Source organism: Nuphar pumila, chromosome 13, assembly GCF_984573655.1.
Source record: "Nuphar pumila chromosome 13, dmNupPumi1.hap1.1, whole genome shotgun sequence".
Lineage (NCBI taxonomy): Eukaryota > Viridiplantae > Streptophyta > Magnoliopsida > Nymphaeales > Nymphaeaceae > Nuphar > Nuphar pumila.
This window is the reverse complement of record NC_143261.1, coordinates 10,815,141-10,832,893: the sequence shown is the minus strand read 5'-3', so window position 1 is coordinate 10,832,893 and position 17,753 is coordinate 10,815,141. Positions and strand designations below refer to the sequence as shown.

Below are 17,753 nucleotides of genomic sequence, written 5' to 3'. Positions count from 1 at the left end.
TTATGAAAACTTGTTTGAAAAATCATTGATTATGACTCAATAAACTTATTTATTATTATATATTAATATAACTCATCACATGTGAAATAACAATTGAAACTTTAATTATCTAAAACTAAAGTTCGCTTAGCCAATTCTAACTCGAAGGTCACCAACGAGTTTGATTGTTAACCATAAGGGCTATATGCCTATCACACCAAATATGTCTAATCACAACTTCAAGATTTATGTGATTCACCTATAAGGGCTACATGGATGGGCAAAGTAGGCAAACAATATTCTATTATCAATAAAAAAGATTATAAAAAAATATAAGACTAAAGATCAAGAACCATACCTCCTCAATCATATGAATGCAAAACCCTCTTGCCTCAACTTCTACAATTTAAAAAGTCACCCTTATCCTTAAGCATAAGGACACCCTACCATTTTTTATTGTTAATATGACTCAACTAACCAAAATATCCTCACACAAAATGAAAAAAAAGGATTTACTAAAAAAAAAAGGTGATTGATACCTAACCCAAAAGTTTCTTCTTATAGCACAAAGATACGAGTAAGGACCCAAAACATATGATTTTGAAATAATATTGAGAAACAGAACACAAGTACATGGATTTAAAAGTTTTCAATCAATAAGTAATTATTTTTGGATGTTTCAATATATAAAAATGTATTTTTATTAAAATACTATAAAAAGTATTAAAATTTATATCATGATCGTGGCGTCCAACTCGTGTCACCCATGACATTTATTCTCAATGGCATGTCACTGTAACATATTTCTTTTTCTAAAAAATAAAATTGTTGTTTTTTCTCTCAATATAAATGAATTTAGACATACTTAATGCCAGCAATGTGCTTTTCATATTGGATTGTTTATGGAGCAAACCTTTCCAAGCATAAGCACAAGTTTTTTCTACTTTTATACATAACTTCCTGCTTGCGAGTTTGCACTTATGCTTCCTAATCGTGTACCAAGTCACTTTAAACATTTGCTCAATTAAATTAGATGGATAGATCGGTTAGATTAGACCTTTTTATTTATTTTTTAACTTGTTTTTTCAATAGATCACTTAAATTAGATTCGATTCGAATTCAGTTTTTTTTTTTTGAAAATCAAATTCGATTGAAAAACCGGTTCAAACAACAGTGGACACTACAAGTTTGAAATCCAGGACCGGGTAACTTATGACTCCATTTGATCGGAATCAAACTTATAGGATGGTTAGCATTCAGATCCAACAAGATCCGACCCATTTACACCCGAAAGTGTCCCATCATTGGCAAATTTGCATTGGGTCAACCTCCCTTTTTTCATTAGGTAATTGATTCAAGAACCGAATAGGACATTCACGATGGTAGCAGGGCAAGCGGATGGTTGATGATTAAGATATCAAAATCAAACCATAATTTCCTCCCTTTCAACCCGAACCCAATTAATCAACCCATTAGTACTAATCAAGGATCCAATTAAAAAAAGGCTATCTCACACGGGAGAGACGCAAAAGGCAAGCGACAGGGCGAGAGCAGATCAGGTGATCCGTTTGACATCTTCACCGTCGATTGCTTCATCCCTCGAGGACCTCACAGTCTTTATGCAATTTGTGGACGGTGAAGATGCCTGATTTGCTCTCCGACAGAGCGCGGGAGTGAAGAGAAGACTTTGACCGTCCACCTGTCCGTTGATCGCATTCTTAATACCCCCAGGAAACCGCGACCGGATTTACCTGATTCCCAAACTACCCTCAAATCTTTTAACGTCCGACTGCCATTTTGAGTGTAATCGATGGCGTAGTTTCAAGATATACGAAGGGCAATCATTTTCCGAACCTACTCTTCTACCGCAGTTATTCCCGCTCGAGTCAGTTTAGGCGCGCGGTCTTCAAACTTCAAACTTGAAACTCCGCGCGTGCGGGGCCCGCACACCACGTCAGTGCAATCGCCACGTCACCATTGTCCACCTGCCGACCGGCGAGGCGAGCCGTTACCCCAGTGCGTCCCCTTCTAGCAGCGCGATACCGTAGGCGTCGCACTCGCATAGCTCCGTCTGCGAGTGGACTGCGAAGTCGCACATTTTCAATTTAAAGGCAGCAGTCCGGGACCCACAATTGATCCCGGATGGGCACATCTTCAAGATCGGACGGCGAGGGGTTTACTGGCTGGACTGGGAAGGAAGTAGGTGAGCCACGAGCGCATGTGGAAACGATTCGACCCATCGCTTGATTCCGATTCTTTAGGGAGAGCTGGGTGAGCCACTAGCTCCTGCAACCTCTCTTTCCTTCTTCTTCTTCGTCTTCCATCTTTCTCTCTCTCATTTTTTCCTATTATTTTCTTTCTCCAATAGCGAGAGAGAGAGAAAAGGAAGGAAGGAGGAAGCATGGCGGCTTTTTCATCAAGGGCGAGGAGTAGCTCTCCCTTCGGATCCAGGAAGCCCTCCTACTCGTCCTATTCGTCCTCGTCCTCCTCCTCGTCGCTCATGAACGGGAAGCTCATCCCTCGCTCCTGTGCCTCCTCCGCCTCCTCGCATTTCTTCGGGGGCAGATCCGTCACGCCAAGCCGCGGCAGGAGCGCGCGAACGCCCACGCCGCCGCCGTTCCTTTCGTCGTCGTCGGACGCGCTCGTCGCCAAGCCGGTGGAGTCCGGGAAGGCCGGCGATAGCATATCGGTGACGGTGAGGTTTCGGCCTCTGAGGTGAGGGATCGAGCTCGGTTTCGGGCGGATCTGCGGGTTTCTTGGGATATCGTATTGAGATCGTTTTTTTTTTTTTTTTGGTTTCTGTGTGCAGTGAGCGGGAGATTCAGCGTGGAGATGAGGTCGCTTGGTACGCGGACGGGGACAAGATCGTGCGGAATGAGTATAATCCGGTGACAGCATACGCTTTCGGTACTTTTATGCGAATATCTTGCAAATCCCAAATTCACATATGAATGATGTTTTGTTGTCTTGGACTATGTTTAATTTGAGTGATTGATGAGAAACAGAAAAGAAGATTTCGACCATTGCAGTCCGTGCCTGCATTTGCTTGAGAACGCCGCTTTCTTGAATTCTATTAATCCTGTTTCTTACCATGTTTTGTTGCTTCTGGATGGAGTTTATTGCGTAAAACAATGAGAGCTGTAATGTGCATAGCAATTCCCGAACAGAGAGATTGAACAGGTTGAGAATTTGTTAGATTCTATTACATCAGGTTGATTCTTAAGTACGGTGTTGCTGTATAACATGGATAGAAGTGTAAGACATATTGAACGTGTAAATCTGGACGGATCGCCTGTTAATACGGTAGTTTGTTGCAATGACTCTGAGATGTCCATTTTCATTAGGAATACATATGATACGAAATAGGTTTACTGTTCATATTTCGTAATTGCACCACCTTCGTCATTCTGGAGTCTCACTAGATCTTAAATCCTTGGACTGGGAATTCTCATTGCTATTCCGGAAATTGGATGTTTGTATATATATTTGTAATCATTCAATATTCAAGTGAAAGAAAGTGAAACTTTTGGGAATACATGGATGCAAATCATGCTACTGGAATCGTTAAGCATATCCAATTATCAGACGTTCTTGATTTGTATTCTAGCAATGTCCTGTGTTTCGACATTGTGTAATCATGTAGAGGCTGTTTGTTGATTCCTCATCACTAGTTCTTCTGCAGCCAAAATGGTTAGATGGAAGGCATATAAATGGAAAGAATAGGAGATTAAATTCTGTGCAGAAGGATGGCATATTAAGCATAGCTTCTAGGAGATAATATAAAATGGTTGCGTTTAATTTTCAATATGTCATCTTTTGGATGCTACTTCTATGTGTGATGTTTGCAACTTCCTGCCTTTTATGGAGCTTAGATTCTTCTATTGTCAGTTTGCATGCATTTGGTGCCCTTTGACTTGGTGGACTCTGCACTTGAGGACTTCTGGTTTTGGAAATGCACTGGTGCTAACATGTTGACTTTGTTATTGCAGATAGAGTGTTTGGACCTTCCTCAGCTTCTAAGGCGGTTTATGAAGTAGCTGCTAGGCCAGTGGTTAAGGCTGCGATGGAAGGTGTTAATGGTATGTGTTCTCTTAATCTAGTCATTCACTATCCTCACCTTCTTCTCTTTTCTTTTTTATGTAATATCAGGATAACCAGTATGTGATGTTACTGTAAAGGAACTTGAGTGAACACAGGCAACCGAATAAACAACTACTACGCCCATGCTTTTCACCTCGGTGAAGTTATAGGAAATGCACATAGAAGAGAGAGAAGGTCACTGTGACATGGGGAATCACTTAAGGACATTTGTCTGCTTATTCTGTTGCTTTTGTATTGCAGGTGCCTTGATATGGTGACACATTGATGTCTTATTTGCTTTTGAATTTTTTTTCTTTTCACTGTTGAACACTTATATCACATTGATACTCTTTTAGCATAGAAAATATAGCTGCTTCTCCAAAAGAATGGTTTATAGAAGGATATGATGCTGGAATAAAAATGGATGCATCCAGTAACATGAGTGCTGATAAATTTAGTGTTTTGTTTTTCCACTTTTCTGTTCCATGCAACAATTACATATTAAGGAACCAAGGAAATTACAACAGTGAAGGTTTGAAAAAACAACTCCACTATTTATTGGAAAAACATTCTAATGCAGACTATTTTGATTCTTAGGCTTTATTCTAATTTCTGTCTAGTGTTGTGGGTTCAACTATGTGAATTCTCAACTTTTTGTTATTCCAAATCCATGTACTAAATTTTGATGGGGTTGGAAATGATGTTTGGGGTCCCTTTTCCCCCCTCACTGGTACCTTTTTCAGCGGCCTAGAATAATGTCAATTTTGTTATAATTGAATATCATAACAATTTTGTCTCATCATTGTTGACTGCTTGGAGCAGTAAAACATGTGTGTGTTGCGTGAATGAATGCTTTATTGTTGTTCAAGTGCTATAGTGCAATCAATTCCTTCACATGCAAGTTTGCAATCATTATCATTTTGTTGTTGCCTTCAGCATTGACGATTGGAATTCTTGTCTTTTGTACTTGGTTATTCATATTGATTCAATGTTTGAGATTAGTATCACATTGAAACTAACTGGAAGTATGTTTATTTGAATTCTAGGGACGGTGTTTGCATATGGTGTTACAAGTAGTGGAAAGACACATACAATGCATGTAAGTTTTGTTAGTTGTTATTACATTGTGGTATGATTCTTTTTTGTTTAATGCAAGAAGCTGCCAAAGATTGAATGGACTATTATGTATGTCTTTTGAAGCATATGTTAGGTGATTGGTATTGTTTTGAATGCTAAATGCTAGCGTGTCACTTTCTTTATTTAAGTGATTTATGCTTTTTGTATGTTTTATATCCTTCCTTTTAATGGTGTAGGTAGGGATGGCAGTGGACCGGGGCGGGTGCAGGGGGCAAGATCTCTATCCCCACCCTATCTCAAAATATTGCCCTCTATCCCCGGTCCATCCCCGTGGCGGGGAACTATGGACCTCCACCCCTTTCCCGTCCTTATCCTCGCTCTGGGTAGTTTAATAAACAATGAAATTTCAAATTTATTTTGAAACACACACACACACACATCTATCTATCTATATCTATATATATATATATATTATAAAGGATTTGCATATAATTTTATAGAATAAACAAGAGTATTCTAGTCATTTTGTTAACGGGCATCAAGGGTGGGGTGAGGCGGTGTGGAGTGGGGTGGGAAAAAACATAAGTACATCCCCGCCTCTATCCTCACATGGGTCTTGACTTTCACCTCCATCCCCACCCTAAATGGGGCCTGTTCAGACGGATACTCGTTCTCCCCTGGTCCACTGCCATCCCTAGGTGTAAGTGGTAATTTGCGAATATATTAATCATTTTTAAGTTGTCATTTTGGATATTGTATATACCATTGAGGCCATTTATGATTGTTTGTTACAAACCCTTTCCTGCTTCGGGTTTAACCAACCTAATTTGTCCAAGCCAAGACTCGCCTAGCTAGGGCTGGGCATCGGGCTGCCCCGGCTCGTCCTACCCTGTGCCGGGTTTTGGCCCAATTCTTAACGAGCTCGGCTTTGAAGAGAAGCCCATGGCCCAGCCCAACAGGGCAATGTGAAGTGTGCCGGGTCCGGCCCGACCCAGCCCAGCCTGACCCAATCCTAAAACGCATAAATGTTGAAATTATGGGTTAATGAGAGAATAGCAAGTTCCATTGCAACTAATTCCTAATTAGTACAACTAGTTAGGTAATTAATAATAATTAACAAATAGCAAGTTCTCGTGCAACTAATTCGGTAAATAATAATAGTTATCCAAGTTACTATATAATAGTTAATTTTTAAAAATTTTATATTATTAAAAAAATTAATAAATAACTCATGCTCATCGTCCTGGTCCAAGCCCAACCCACGTATATAACGAAACCAGGTTTCGGCCCGGTACCTAACAGGTTTTGGCCTAAATTCATGGCCCAAACCCAGCCCATGGCAGGCCTGGTCGGCTTGGCCCATCGGGCTGCCGGGCCGGTTGTCCACTCATACGCTCAGTTGGGATTGCGCAGAGGGGAGTTTCCCTTTCTCCCAAGACTGCCATTCATTGTTATCAGCATTAGTACGGTCTTTCCTATTTTTGTATTTTTTTTATGATAATTGGAGTTTTTTTCTACTGTTTTGTTCAGATTCTTCATATATTAACTTAAAGTTCTGTTCTGTTCATATTCCTAATTTATTTCTTTCAAATTCAGGGTGACCAAAATTCCCCAGGAATCATACCATTGGCAATCAAGGATGTCTTTAGTATTATACAAGATGTAAGAATCACAGCATATTTGATAGTCTTGATTTCCTGATTTCATTTGAAAAACTAGTGTGTGCTTGATTTTGATTCAAAGCATGGAAACATGCATGATTTTTCTGACTTATGGTATGGAATGGTGCTGTTCACAGACACCTGGAAGAGAGTTTTTGCTTCGTGTCTCCTATCTTGAAATCTACAATGAGGTCGGTTTTGTTTTACTTAATATTTATTTTATTTTTTATTTTCAGTGTTATTGTCTTTAATTTTTAGTGGTCATTAAATGTTTACTAATTTTCATAACTGTTAAGGTCATTCCTATCTGGTTTTCTATATGGGATGACAGCTTGTGGCCTGCAATCTAGTGCTGTCTCGGTTGGAATGATCCAACATGAGAACATTGGGGTCCAAGGTCATCTGCAACCTGCACATGGTCCTGATGACTTTTGTTAAAGTATCATTCCACATGTTGGTCTGCTGAAAGTTAGGCTATATTCTTGAAGCTAATCACTGTCATGTTGCCTTATTTAGATTTTCCCTACCCAATAATTCTCCTCAAATTCTTTTGATGTTTTCATGTTTCCAACAATTGGCTAATATAATATTCGGCATTCGCCTTTTTGCTTCAGGTTATCAATGATCTGCTTGATCCTACAGGGCAAAACTTGAGGATCAGGGAGGATACTCAGGTGTGAAGCGAAGTGAAATCTGTTGTCAATTTGTTCTTATGTTTTTTTGTTAACAATGCTTTAGTTTCCAATGATTTCTTGGCCTTCTTTTTGCATTTTCAAATTGCTGTGGATAATCCCTCTAAAAAAAAAATCTGCGGATAATCATCTTGTTGCAATTTGAGATTTTCAGCGGATTAAGTTAAAAGATATCTGAAATGTTCAGATTGTTTTTTATTCAGTCGTATGTCTAGGCTTTTTTTAGATATCATCTGCTCATTCAGTTTTTTAGTTTTTATCATTCCTTTGTGTAGTCCCTTGCTTTCCATCCTTGCTAAAGTTTGTTACCTATTGTTGTCATGTCATTTATTGCCACTGAACAAAAGTTTGGGAATTATTTTCCCTGTTGAACACTTGGTTTTTCATTTGTTGATTATGTGTTTCTTAGATATAATTCAAGAATTTTGTGCTTGGGTGAAGCATGCTTGTTGCTTCTTCTTTCTTGTGGTTTGACATACGCTGTTGCTCATCTTTGTTATTTTAATAATGTTCAAGATGAGTTCTTAGTTCTGTATCTAATCTTGTGTAGGGAACATATATTGAAGGAATAAAAGAAGAAGTTGTCCTGTCTCCTGGACATGCACTTTCCTTTATTGCTGCTGGTGAAGGTATTTTATGTGTCATTATGTTAGCACTGCCTGCCTTATAGATGGTCTGCAGACTCTGCACAATTCTGACCAATGAAGCCCTTATCATTCCTTTTTCTTTAGATTGTTGGATGTGCTTGTGCCTCAATCATTTTCATGTGTTAGGCAACTGGATGTCTTATATACAGAAAATGTTGACGATTGTGAAAAAGGCCACAATTATAAGTGTCATGCTAATATGCTATTGTCGCTTTCATATTCTCCTTTTGGATTCTTTATTGTGTTCAAATTTTAAAGATTGAAATCTGTGATCTTCTTTTAAGAGTAACTCTGAGTCTGAATAGATGTATGCTTGGGCAAATCTTGATAGAAAAAAAAATGAAGCCTGTTCCACAGTTCAGACCTAATAGCTTTTCATAGGTTTTTCTAACATATGTACTTCATGCCCGTTTATGATCTTGTGTTGCCTTTCCTTATGGTATTGGTGGGATTGATTTCTTGCTATGCTTTTTCAGAAGGCAATTTTTTCATGCCGTTACTATCATGTTGGGCTGTGGAGAATCCCGGTTTAATTAGTTGGTCTTTCTTGTGTGCAGCTCTAATTGTTTTTTTGTTGCATTCTCCTTATTACATGCAGAGCACCGCCATGTTGGCTCAAATAACTTTAACTTACTGAGTAGCCGAAGTCACACAATTTTCACCCTGGTATGCAATTGCTTCTGCGAATATGTATTTTTTTCTGTTTGCTTTTGCATTATTATTGTTGGTACATTTTTATTGCATTTTTTTTCTTTCTATTTCCATTCACTGATCTCAGCACTTTTTATTTGCTCAATATTCTTCTCTTGTTCACTTTTAAGATGGAAATCTTTCGGGGGAAAAGCATCTTAGTTTATATTTTCTTTATGGTCTTATGAGATAATGGTTTAGCCACTTTTGTTTAGTAATTTTCACTCGTAATATTAAAGGTCAGTCATCAAGAGTTCTGAAAGTAAATCTTCTAGCAGAATGCTGCCTTGTACATAGGGATGTCTATGGACGGGTGGGTTTTGGGACAAGCTCTCCAACCCTGCCTTGTCTCAAAATTTTACCCTCCATCCCCGTGACGGGGGGGGGGGACTGTAATATCGCATATTTTTTTCATTATTTTTAAAATTTTAAATTATGATTTTTAAATTAAATACTAAAATTAAATTGTTAAAAATCATGGAATATATATTAAAATATAGGTGACGTCAAATGGGTCTGGGCGTGGCTCAGAGTCCACTGACAAGACCTAGATGAGCCAATTATAATTTGAGAAACTTTTCGTTTTTAACCTTTAAATGCAAGAAAAAATCGAGCGAAATTCGGAAGCGAAAATCAGGTATGTATACCGTTAGATGTGCCTTGTAATTCTGAGCATGTTGATGACCTGTTTTTCTGAATTTGGGTTTTGGTTGGCTTGAAAATCGCATTTCTCAAAAATGACGCGGCTCTATTTTTGGTTTTTTCTGGATTGGATCAAACTGGATTTGCCTCGTTTGATCAAAGTTAATATGAATTTGGACCCAGTCCATGGTCCAATTGGGATTTGGTCCAGGTAGGATCCATATGGATTTGGATATTGGATCCAAATATGAATTCAAAATCTATACATGGCCAATTTAAAACTTTAAAATCAATTTAAATTTTAAATTGGATAGGTAGATTTCTACCTGGGGTAGAACTCTACTCTATGGAGACTTCCAGAGAGGGGGGTGACACCCTCTAGAATATTCTTAGTACGTTGATTAAATAAATTAATAAAAAAAAATTATCTAGAAGAGGTAGAGTTCTACATTGAGTAGAACTATACTCTCTAACCCCTTCTCTAAAGGGGACGTCACCTTCTAGATAGAATGAAAATAGAAAAAAAAGAGATAAAGTAAAATATTAAAAACAAGTTATAATAGGGGTTAGTATCCCCCTCTTTCTAGAAAATCATATTCTAGAGAGAGAGGGAGAGAGTTAGAGAGAGAGTTATAGAGAACCCCAAACTCGCGTGGGGAGAGAGAGAAGGAAAAAGAGAGAAAAGAAAAAAAGAGAGAGAAGGAAGAAATAAAGGAAAGAAAAGTAGAAAAAATCAAATTTTCACACACATCCATCAATTTTTTGGTCTTTTTCTACGCTACGGGGTTCTCTCTAGCTTCTTACGAGAAGAAATATGTTTAAATTTGATTCATGTATAGGTATTAGAGGGAAGAAGGGAAATCTGATTCCAAAACCACATATATATAATGTTGATTTTAGGCATGTGTGCATGTATTTACATAGATGTTGATTTTCCCTACTCCATGTGTTTAAAAATATATATTCAGACCATTAATTTAATTGATTGTTGTGCATGCATATTATTATGTTCATGATTCATGCATAAAAAATGTATTCATGCCATAGATTTAGCTGGTTTATTGTTGTATTTAAGATATGCATGAAATTTTAGACTGTTGATTTTAGTATTCATATAGCTAAATATACATGCTTGTCGATTTCCCTTTGTGTTGACCATTAATGTTGAATATATATATATATATATATATATATATATATATATATATATATATATATATATATATATATATATATATATATATATATATATATATATATATATATATATAGCCCTGTCGGCCTTGCTATGTGATGAAATTTTTTAGCATGATTTGGAAATATTTATTGAATTGGGTTTGTTAGTATGAAAATCTAATCAAACTTGCCTATTTTCTGTTGTGTGCAAATTTGATCAGACTTGTCGATTAATCTTGTGTGTCTGATCAGGTTTACCGATTTTTGAATATAAGCAAATCTGATCAGACTTGTCGATGTTCTTGCATGTGTAATCTGATCAGCTTTGCCGATTTCAACATATAAGCAAACCTGACCAGATCTGCTGCAATCTGATCTGATCTGCCAATATACTGTGTTTGTGCAATCTAATGAGACTGGTCGATATACTGTGCATGTGCAAATTTTATCAGATCTGCCCCATGTTATGCAGTGTAAATTTGATCAGATCTGCCCTATTTTATGTTGCGCAAATCTGATAGGATCTGCCCAGTTGTTTTGATTTTTGCAGCCTGATCAGACCTGTCGATTTATACATATGCATACGATGCTTTATGACGATAATATTTCAACATATTCTAATACTATATCGTATGATTCAGATTTTTTTTTGCTCGTTCATGCATATATATACATATATACACTTTTGTTCAGATTTGATTGTGTGCAACTCTGATGAGACTTGTTGGATTTCAGAAATCAGCAAATCTGATCAAACTTGCCGAGTTACACAGGTGTGCAAATCTGAACAGACTTGCCTTGTTGCATGTGTGAGCAAATCTGATCAGACTTGTCGAGTTTTACTGTGCAATCTGATCAAACTCGCAGAGGTTCATGTATATACAAGTCTGACCAGATTTATTGAGTTGCATTGATATGCAAATCTGATCTGGTTTGCTGACTTTTATTAGTAAGCAAATCTGATTAGACTTGCCAAGTTTCTCTTATGTGCAAATCTAATAAGACTTGCCGACTTTCACAGTAGGCTAATCTGATCAAGTTTTGCCTAGTTTAATAGTGTGTGAATCTGATTTGAAATGCTAAGTTTAGGAAGTATGTAAATCTTAACAAAATTGTCAGGTACAAGTTCACATTCAAGTTGGCTGCATGCTTATCTATTTGATTACATATTTGATTGGTTATGCATGCAGTCAAATATCATGTTGCAAATGTGCATATCATTCGTATGAAACTAAAGTTTATTTTGATGTTTGCATAAATATGATCATATGCATGTTTGGGTTTTTATGCACGGAATTGGTCATGATAATGTGTGTTGCAAGCATTTGTTCGCATGCATGTGTTGGGCTTTATGTGCATTTATGTTATGTGTTTGAAATTTTGAATGTGTATTGTGAACATGTTCTGAAACAGTGAGTGTGTTGTATGTTCATTGAAATTTTGCAAAGATGCATAAATTACGAGTGAGATGGGTTGGTGGTCAGATATAGGCCAGGAGCGCATGTTGCTCTACTTGTTGATTTCAAATATGCATTGCAAACTTTATTTTTGAAAATTGTTGTTTTTTTCAAAATTATTTGCACTGTTAAATTGTGTTGGCCAGAGCTCGAAGTTACTTTTGCATGTGGATTTGCAAAATGGTTCTTGTGTAAAGAACTTTAAATTTGTTTAAAAGGTAAAAGAGACCAAACAGTGTAATTAATCTCTTCCTTGATGTCCCTTACATAGTGTGAAAATTTTGGATGTTGGTCTTGAGGGACCATGAGGATACTAAAACTTCGTGTGTGATTATGCCCCTGAACCAGATGATGTGGTTTACCTTTCGGCCATGGTTTTAGGGAAATTTCAATCACTTTGCCTGGGGGTGTTGTTCTTGACTCACCTGTAGTTATTAAAATACTAAGTTTGTGGTCAATGGATGTTGATTTCCCTGATATCCTGACATTAGATATTGATTTCTAATGTTTCGATGGATGGTGTTATTTCCTGATATTGGTCGAAGAACGAGTGTGAAACTTAGTAATAAAATACAATTTGTATGTTAAGCTACAATTAGGAACCTAACTTGGATTTTGGGAATTTGTGCTCATTTTGAGTATCCGCGGGTTTAAGAAAAAGTGAAAATTAAACTTGTGTCCTTTTAATAAGGACATGAATGCAAAAATAATTCTGATAAATAACTTAATAAGTTATTTATGCATGTTTATTGAATCATGCATATTTACTATTCATCATTAGTTCATGTATTTATGCTTATTTTGTTCTGCATGATATTTGTCATTGTATGGTATTTGGTTAAATGCTTGAATGATAAGTTGAGATTGATAAATTGCTTTTGTGATATTCTTTTGAAATGTATGCATGAATTTGGTTTATGCTTTTTCCTTTACTGTTTTAATTTTTAGAGGAATTCGTACAAAGGACTTTGGTTCTTACCCATTTTCGTAAAACTGTTTTAGAGGTCCGTATGCTTAGTGTTGTCTTCACTTGCTGGATGGAGACTGCGAGCCTTGTGTGATTGGTTGCTGGTTCTCATTTTGAGATAGACGATTTTTGGTGTTTGGGACTATTTTGACATTATCATTAAATTTAATAAAGTTTGAATTCTTCTTCTTTAGATTCAATACCCAATTTAGTTTGTAGTTTGGTATATTAAATCTGTGAGGCCCTGGATCCTTGGGATTGTTTTCACAATTGTTTGAAAAAGAAAAAAGAATTTTTTGCTATTTTTACGAGGGTCTTTTGGGGTCGTTAGAGGGACTTTGGACCTCCACCTCTGCCCTGTCTTAAAATTACCGCCCTTGTCCCCATCCCCATCCTCAGAGTTATGATATTTAGCTAGAGAGCACCGTACGTGCACAGAGAACAAAGAGGGAGAGAGAGGTTGTATAGAAAAATCAATTAATAATGCAAAAATTAACCCCAATAGAACGGACAAGAAATAAATGAATTGGGGTTGAAGAAGCAAGGAGATTCTTTGTATTCGACTACACATCCAAAAGGCATGATGATGATGAAAATTTAGGCATAAAATGGTTGCCTACACAATTAGAATCCATGGAAATATGCATGTTGCAACAATCACATTGCAGCAAAAAAATTGCCAGAGGGGGTCTAAAATGCATGCGAGCACGGGACCTTGACAAGAGCAATATACTACCAAGACTACCTTAATCAACTCCAAAATATTGACAATAGTAAAATGATGATAGTTGTTTGGTTATGAGAAGGAATAGATTCATGAACACACACCACCATTAGAGGATGGAGAGAAAGGATTTTAAGGTTCAAAATCACAAGCATGCCCTAAGAAAAGGGAAAACATACCTTCTATACCGGGGCTCAAATGAAAAAAATGCTACCAACCTTTTTCGACCCGAAATCGATCGATAAAGGAGAGAAAGGAGAGGGTCCTTTTGCTATTGCTGCCTTTTGTCGTTGTTGCCTTCAAAGAGGGCCGTTGTAGCCTTCCGCCGTTAGAGACAGGCGATGAAGGAGAGAGGAGAGAAAAGGTTTTAGGTAGAGTTTGAAATCACAAGCATGCCCCAAGAAAAAAATGCTACCAACCTATTTCAAACAGAAATTGACCGTCTTCCGCCACTGCCGCCTTCTACTATTAGATGAAGTAGTGGAAGGAGAGAGGAGTCCGCTGATAGAGGAAGGTGAGGGAGGAGAGAGGAGTCCGCCGTTAGCGGAAGGAGAGAAAAGGTTTTAGGGTTAGGAATATATATAGGAGTTATATGTATTTTTAATAAATAACTAAGGGTATTTTAGTCATTTTACTAACATGGATCGGGGTAGGGCGAGGCGGGGTGGGGGAAAGCCTAAGTCCATCCCCGCACGAGTTTTGATTTTCACCTCCATGCCCAGTCCATTACCCGTTTCATGTCTTCCATCGCCGCCCCAAACGGGGCAGGTTCGGATGGATCCCCGTTTCCCTTCAGTCCACTGCCATCCCTACTTGTACAAAATCTTGTAGCACCTTTACTAAAGAAGAGGTATGGTACACTTTGGAGGAACCTGCTTTTCCTCTGCCTAAGTAGTGCACCACTGAGACCGGATTCTGAAATGCAAGACAGTCGGGATATATATATATATATATATATATATATATTCTTCTGGTTATATTTAATAATCAAAACTCGAGCATAGGTTTGAAAACTAAGAAATACTTTCTTGGCTCCGTACGTTTAAATTTTTTGGCATTTTTTGAAATTTTAGTTTATACGTAGTCAATATGTTTTGTCCTAAACTTCCCTTATTTTATTATGCTGGCATTTGCTACCTTCATTAGCAAACATCTTCTTTTTTTTACCATCTTTCCATCTGGTTCTTCATGCACATTTGGTAAAACACACCATATATGAGATACAAGAAGGGATGAAAGAATGGTGCACATGCAATTTATTCCACATTATATATTGTTTCATTTTATTTTTTCAACTCTAGAAACCTTTAATTATGACAACATATTTGAATAGATTAACTGAAAAGAAAAAAGAAAAAAGGAAAAGGAAAAAGGAAAAAGGAAAAAGGAAAAAGGAAAAAGGAAAAAGGAGATGTCCCTCTTGATCATAACCATATTATCGTGTTAAAAGTTAGTGGAAGCTCCAAGAAGCAATCAAGACTCAAGAGTCATGTAACTGTGGCTGCTATTTCTAGGTGTTAATGTTTGCAAATCAGGTGGTCTGGCCATCCCAATGTCGTGAAAAGTGTTAAATCGTAGCGAGGCGCTCCATCAAAAACCAAATCGAGGCGTAAGTTTCAATTTTTTTTAAACTTAAAGAAAACTTTAAAAAATATCTAAAAATACAAATAAATAGAAGATGTTTTTTTGATGAAGCAACAACCAATAAGAAATAAAAAATCTCAAATAAATATTGAAAAATATGAGATTAACATGGAAAAGTAACATGAATGCAACAACTTGATCTATGTAGTATCTAAGAAATAAAATGTCATCATTCAATAAAAAATAGGAATAAAATCTCTAACAATCAAATTTCTCAACATCATGTCATCATCAGAAAATGCATATACGCATTTACAATTTAACTGCCAAATGGTAATGTATTTGTCCAAAACTCTCCAAAATGAGAGTGTTACAACATTCACAAGTACAAATGAAGGACCCAAAAAACATATAAATGCCCATAGTCCTAGGATATGAATTAAGGCCTAGTCTCTTCTTGTATTTCGTCATCATGAATATTTAAGCTTTCAATGTCATAAGCTAAGGAATCCATATAAGCTTGTTCTGCTTCATTCTCATTCTCTATCTCTTCACCATATGCACTTTCTTCCTCAACATCCTCAATCACTTCTTTTTCTTTTCATTTTTCTTCAATAAAAATTATATATTAAATACTTATTGTATATAATTAAAAAATACATTTATATTCATAGCAACTTGAACAGAATATAGTTTTACCTATAGTTCTTGATGACCTATTTTGCCTAAAACAACTTTATGAACCATGATGTAAAGTGAGTTCTTCAATAGGCACATGCTCAATGGCGTTTACGTTGAAGTTCGTGTCTAACCATGAATCCTCCAATCAATTGGTACCGCTAGGCAATATTGGATTTTTTTCTCCACAATCCACTTATCATCTGAATCTATATGATCTAGACATATAGGGTCTTTGGTAGCCTTCCTCTTCATATTTCTCTCCCTTAACTTTATATTGTACATAACAAAAACCAATGCATTCATCTTCTCTTGGTCAAGTCTATTTCTTCGTTTTGAATGCACCTATAATTCCAAATAATTGATAATCAATTATAAAATAATTTAACTTATAGAAATGTATTTCAAAAATAAAATACAAAGTCACATACCAATGAAAAGGTTCTCCAATTTCTCTCACACCCTGATGCACTACATGTCGATTTTTTTTTTGTATATTCTAAGTATTTGTTTCTTTTATATTTTAAATTTTTTTTTTAATTGTTTATATTTTTGTAAGAAAAATATATAAAATCTATTATTTCTTAATTCTTATCTTTATTGTAATTTATATTGCCGAATTATTGCCTTTGTATAAATGTGCATGTAGGGAGAAGAAAATGCAATCTTATCTATTCAAAAGAGAGTATGGAATCTGTATTGATAGTAATAAAAAATGTCTAACATTAAAAAAAGAATGACAAACATAAAAAATGCAAAAAGAAAAGAAAAGAAAACTAGAACCAAGAGAGAGAGAATGAGAGGGAGAGAATAATCTTCTTCTTACTCCTTGTGTTGGCAGAAATCCAAAAAAAAGTGGCTAACGTTAAAACAAATGACTAAAAAGAAATCGAAAAAAAGAACCAAAAGATAGAGAGTACCTCTCGGCAGAGAGAGAGAGAGAGAACAACCTTCTTCTTCTTCTTCCTATCGGCAGAGAGAGACAAAGAGAGGAGAGAGAGTGAGGGAGAGCAAGGGAGAGCGAGAGAGAGTGAGTGGGAGAGATAGAAAGAGAGGGGGAGCGGGAGATGAGAGTTTAAGAGGGGAGAGGCCCTACCCTAATTAAGGCCTCTCCCCTCATACGGGTCAAATGGGTGCTTTGACCCCCATTTGACTGGGGCACGACTTACCATGAGGTGTGCGCCTCATAGCCCCCATGTTACGCCTTGCCATGAGGCGTGAGCCTCGGGGATTTTACACAATATTGATGCACCTCATTGCGCAAAGTGTCTCGCCATAAGGCGAGGCATGCCTTTTGCGCCTTGGGGCGTGTTTTTAATAACATTGGGCCATTCAGTCTTCGACATTTCAATCATGGCTTGGTAGAGGTCTCTAAGTGCTGTTGCATCATTTCTTGTGCTTGTGTTTAGAAATCTGTTAAAACCTTTGTTTTTTTGTTAATGGATAATGTGATATTTTCTTGATGGTTACAGGTTTTCTGCTTGGAATATCTTGGGCTTTTATTACACAAAAATCTTAATTGAGTTTCAAAATTTCCAACTTTTCTAAGCTTGTGTGAGGAATTTCTATATGCCTATGGTTCGGTATCCATGGTCATGAGGGTCTTATTCTATCGAAAAAAGTGGATCCCTGGAAGCAGCAACACTGATTGATTGTTGTTCCTACCGGGATTAAGACCTTTTTTTTTTGTCTTTATCCT

At 36.8% G+C, this 17,753-nt stretch overlaps 1 protein-coding gene across 1 annotated transcript in view; it reads left to right on the top strand.

The window, feature by feature from the left end:
• Positions 1-2,354: 2,354 nt before the first annotated feature.
• LOC149817738 (kinesin-like protein KIN-7D, mitochondrial) overlaps positions 2,355-17,753 on the top strand; it is a 57,533-nt gene continuing 42,134 nt past the window's right edge. Inside the window, exons 1-9 of the mRNA XM_089984075.1 lie at positions 2,355-2,694; positions 2,789-2,886; positions 3,969-4,058; positions 5,106-5,158; positions 6,733-6,798; positions 6,935-6,988; positions 7,412-7,471; positions 8,040-8,118; positions 8,735-8,802. Coding sequence (XP_089840201.1) covers positions 2,381-2,694; positions 2,789-2,886; positions 3,969-4,058; positions 5,106-5,158; positions 6,733-6,798; positions 6,935-6,988; positions 7,412-7,471; positions 8,040-8,118; positions 8,735-8,802 — 882 coding nt within the window. The 5' untranslated portion in view covers positions 2,355-2,380. The remainder of the gene's footprint in view (positions 2,695-2,788; positions 2,887-3,968; positions 4,059-5,105; positions 5,159-6,732; positions 6,799-6,934; positions 6,989-7,411; positions 7,472-8,039; positions 8,119-8,734; positions 8,803-17,753) is intronic.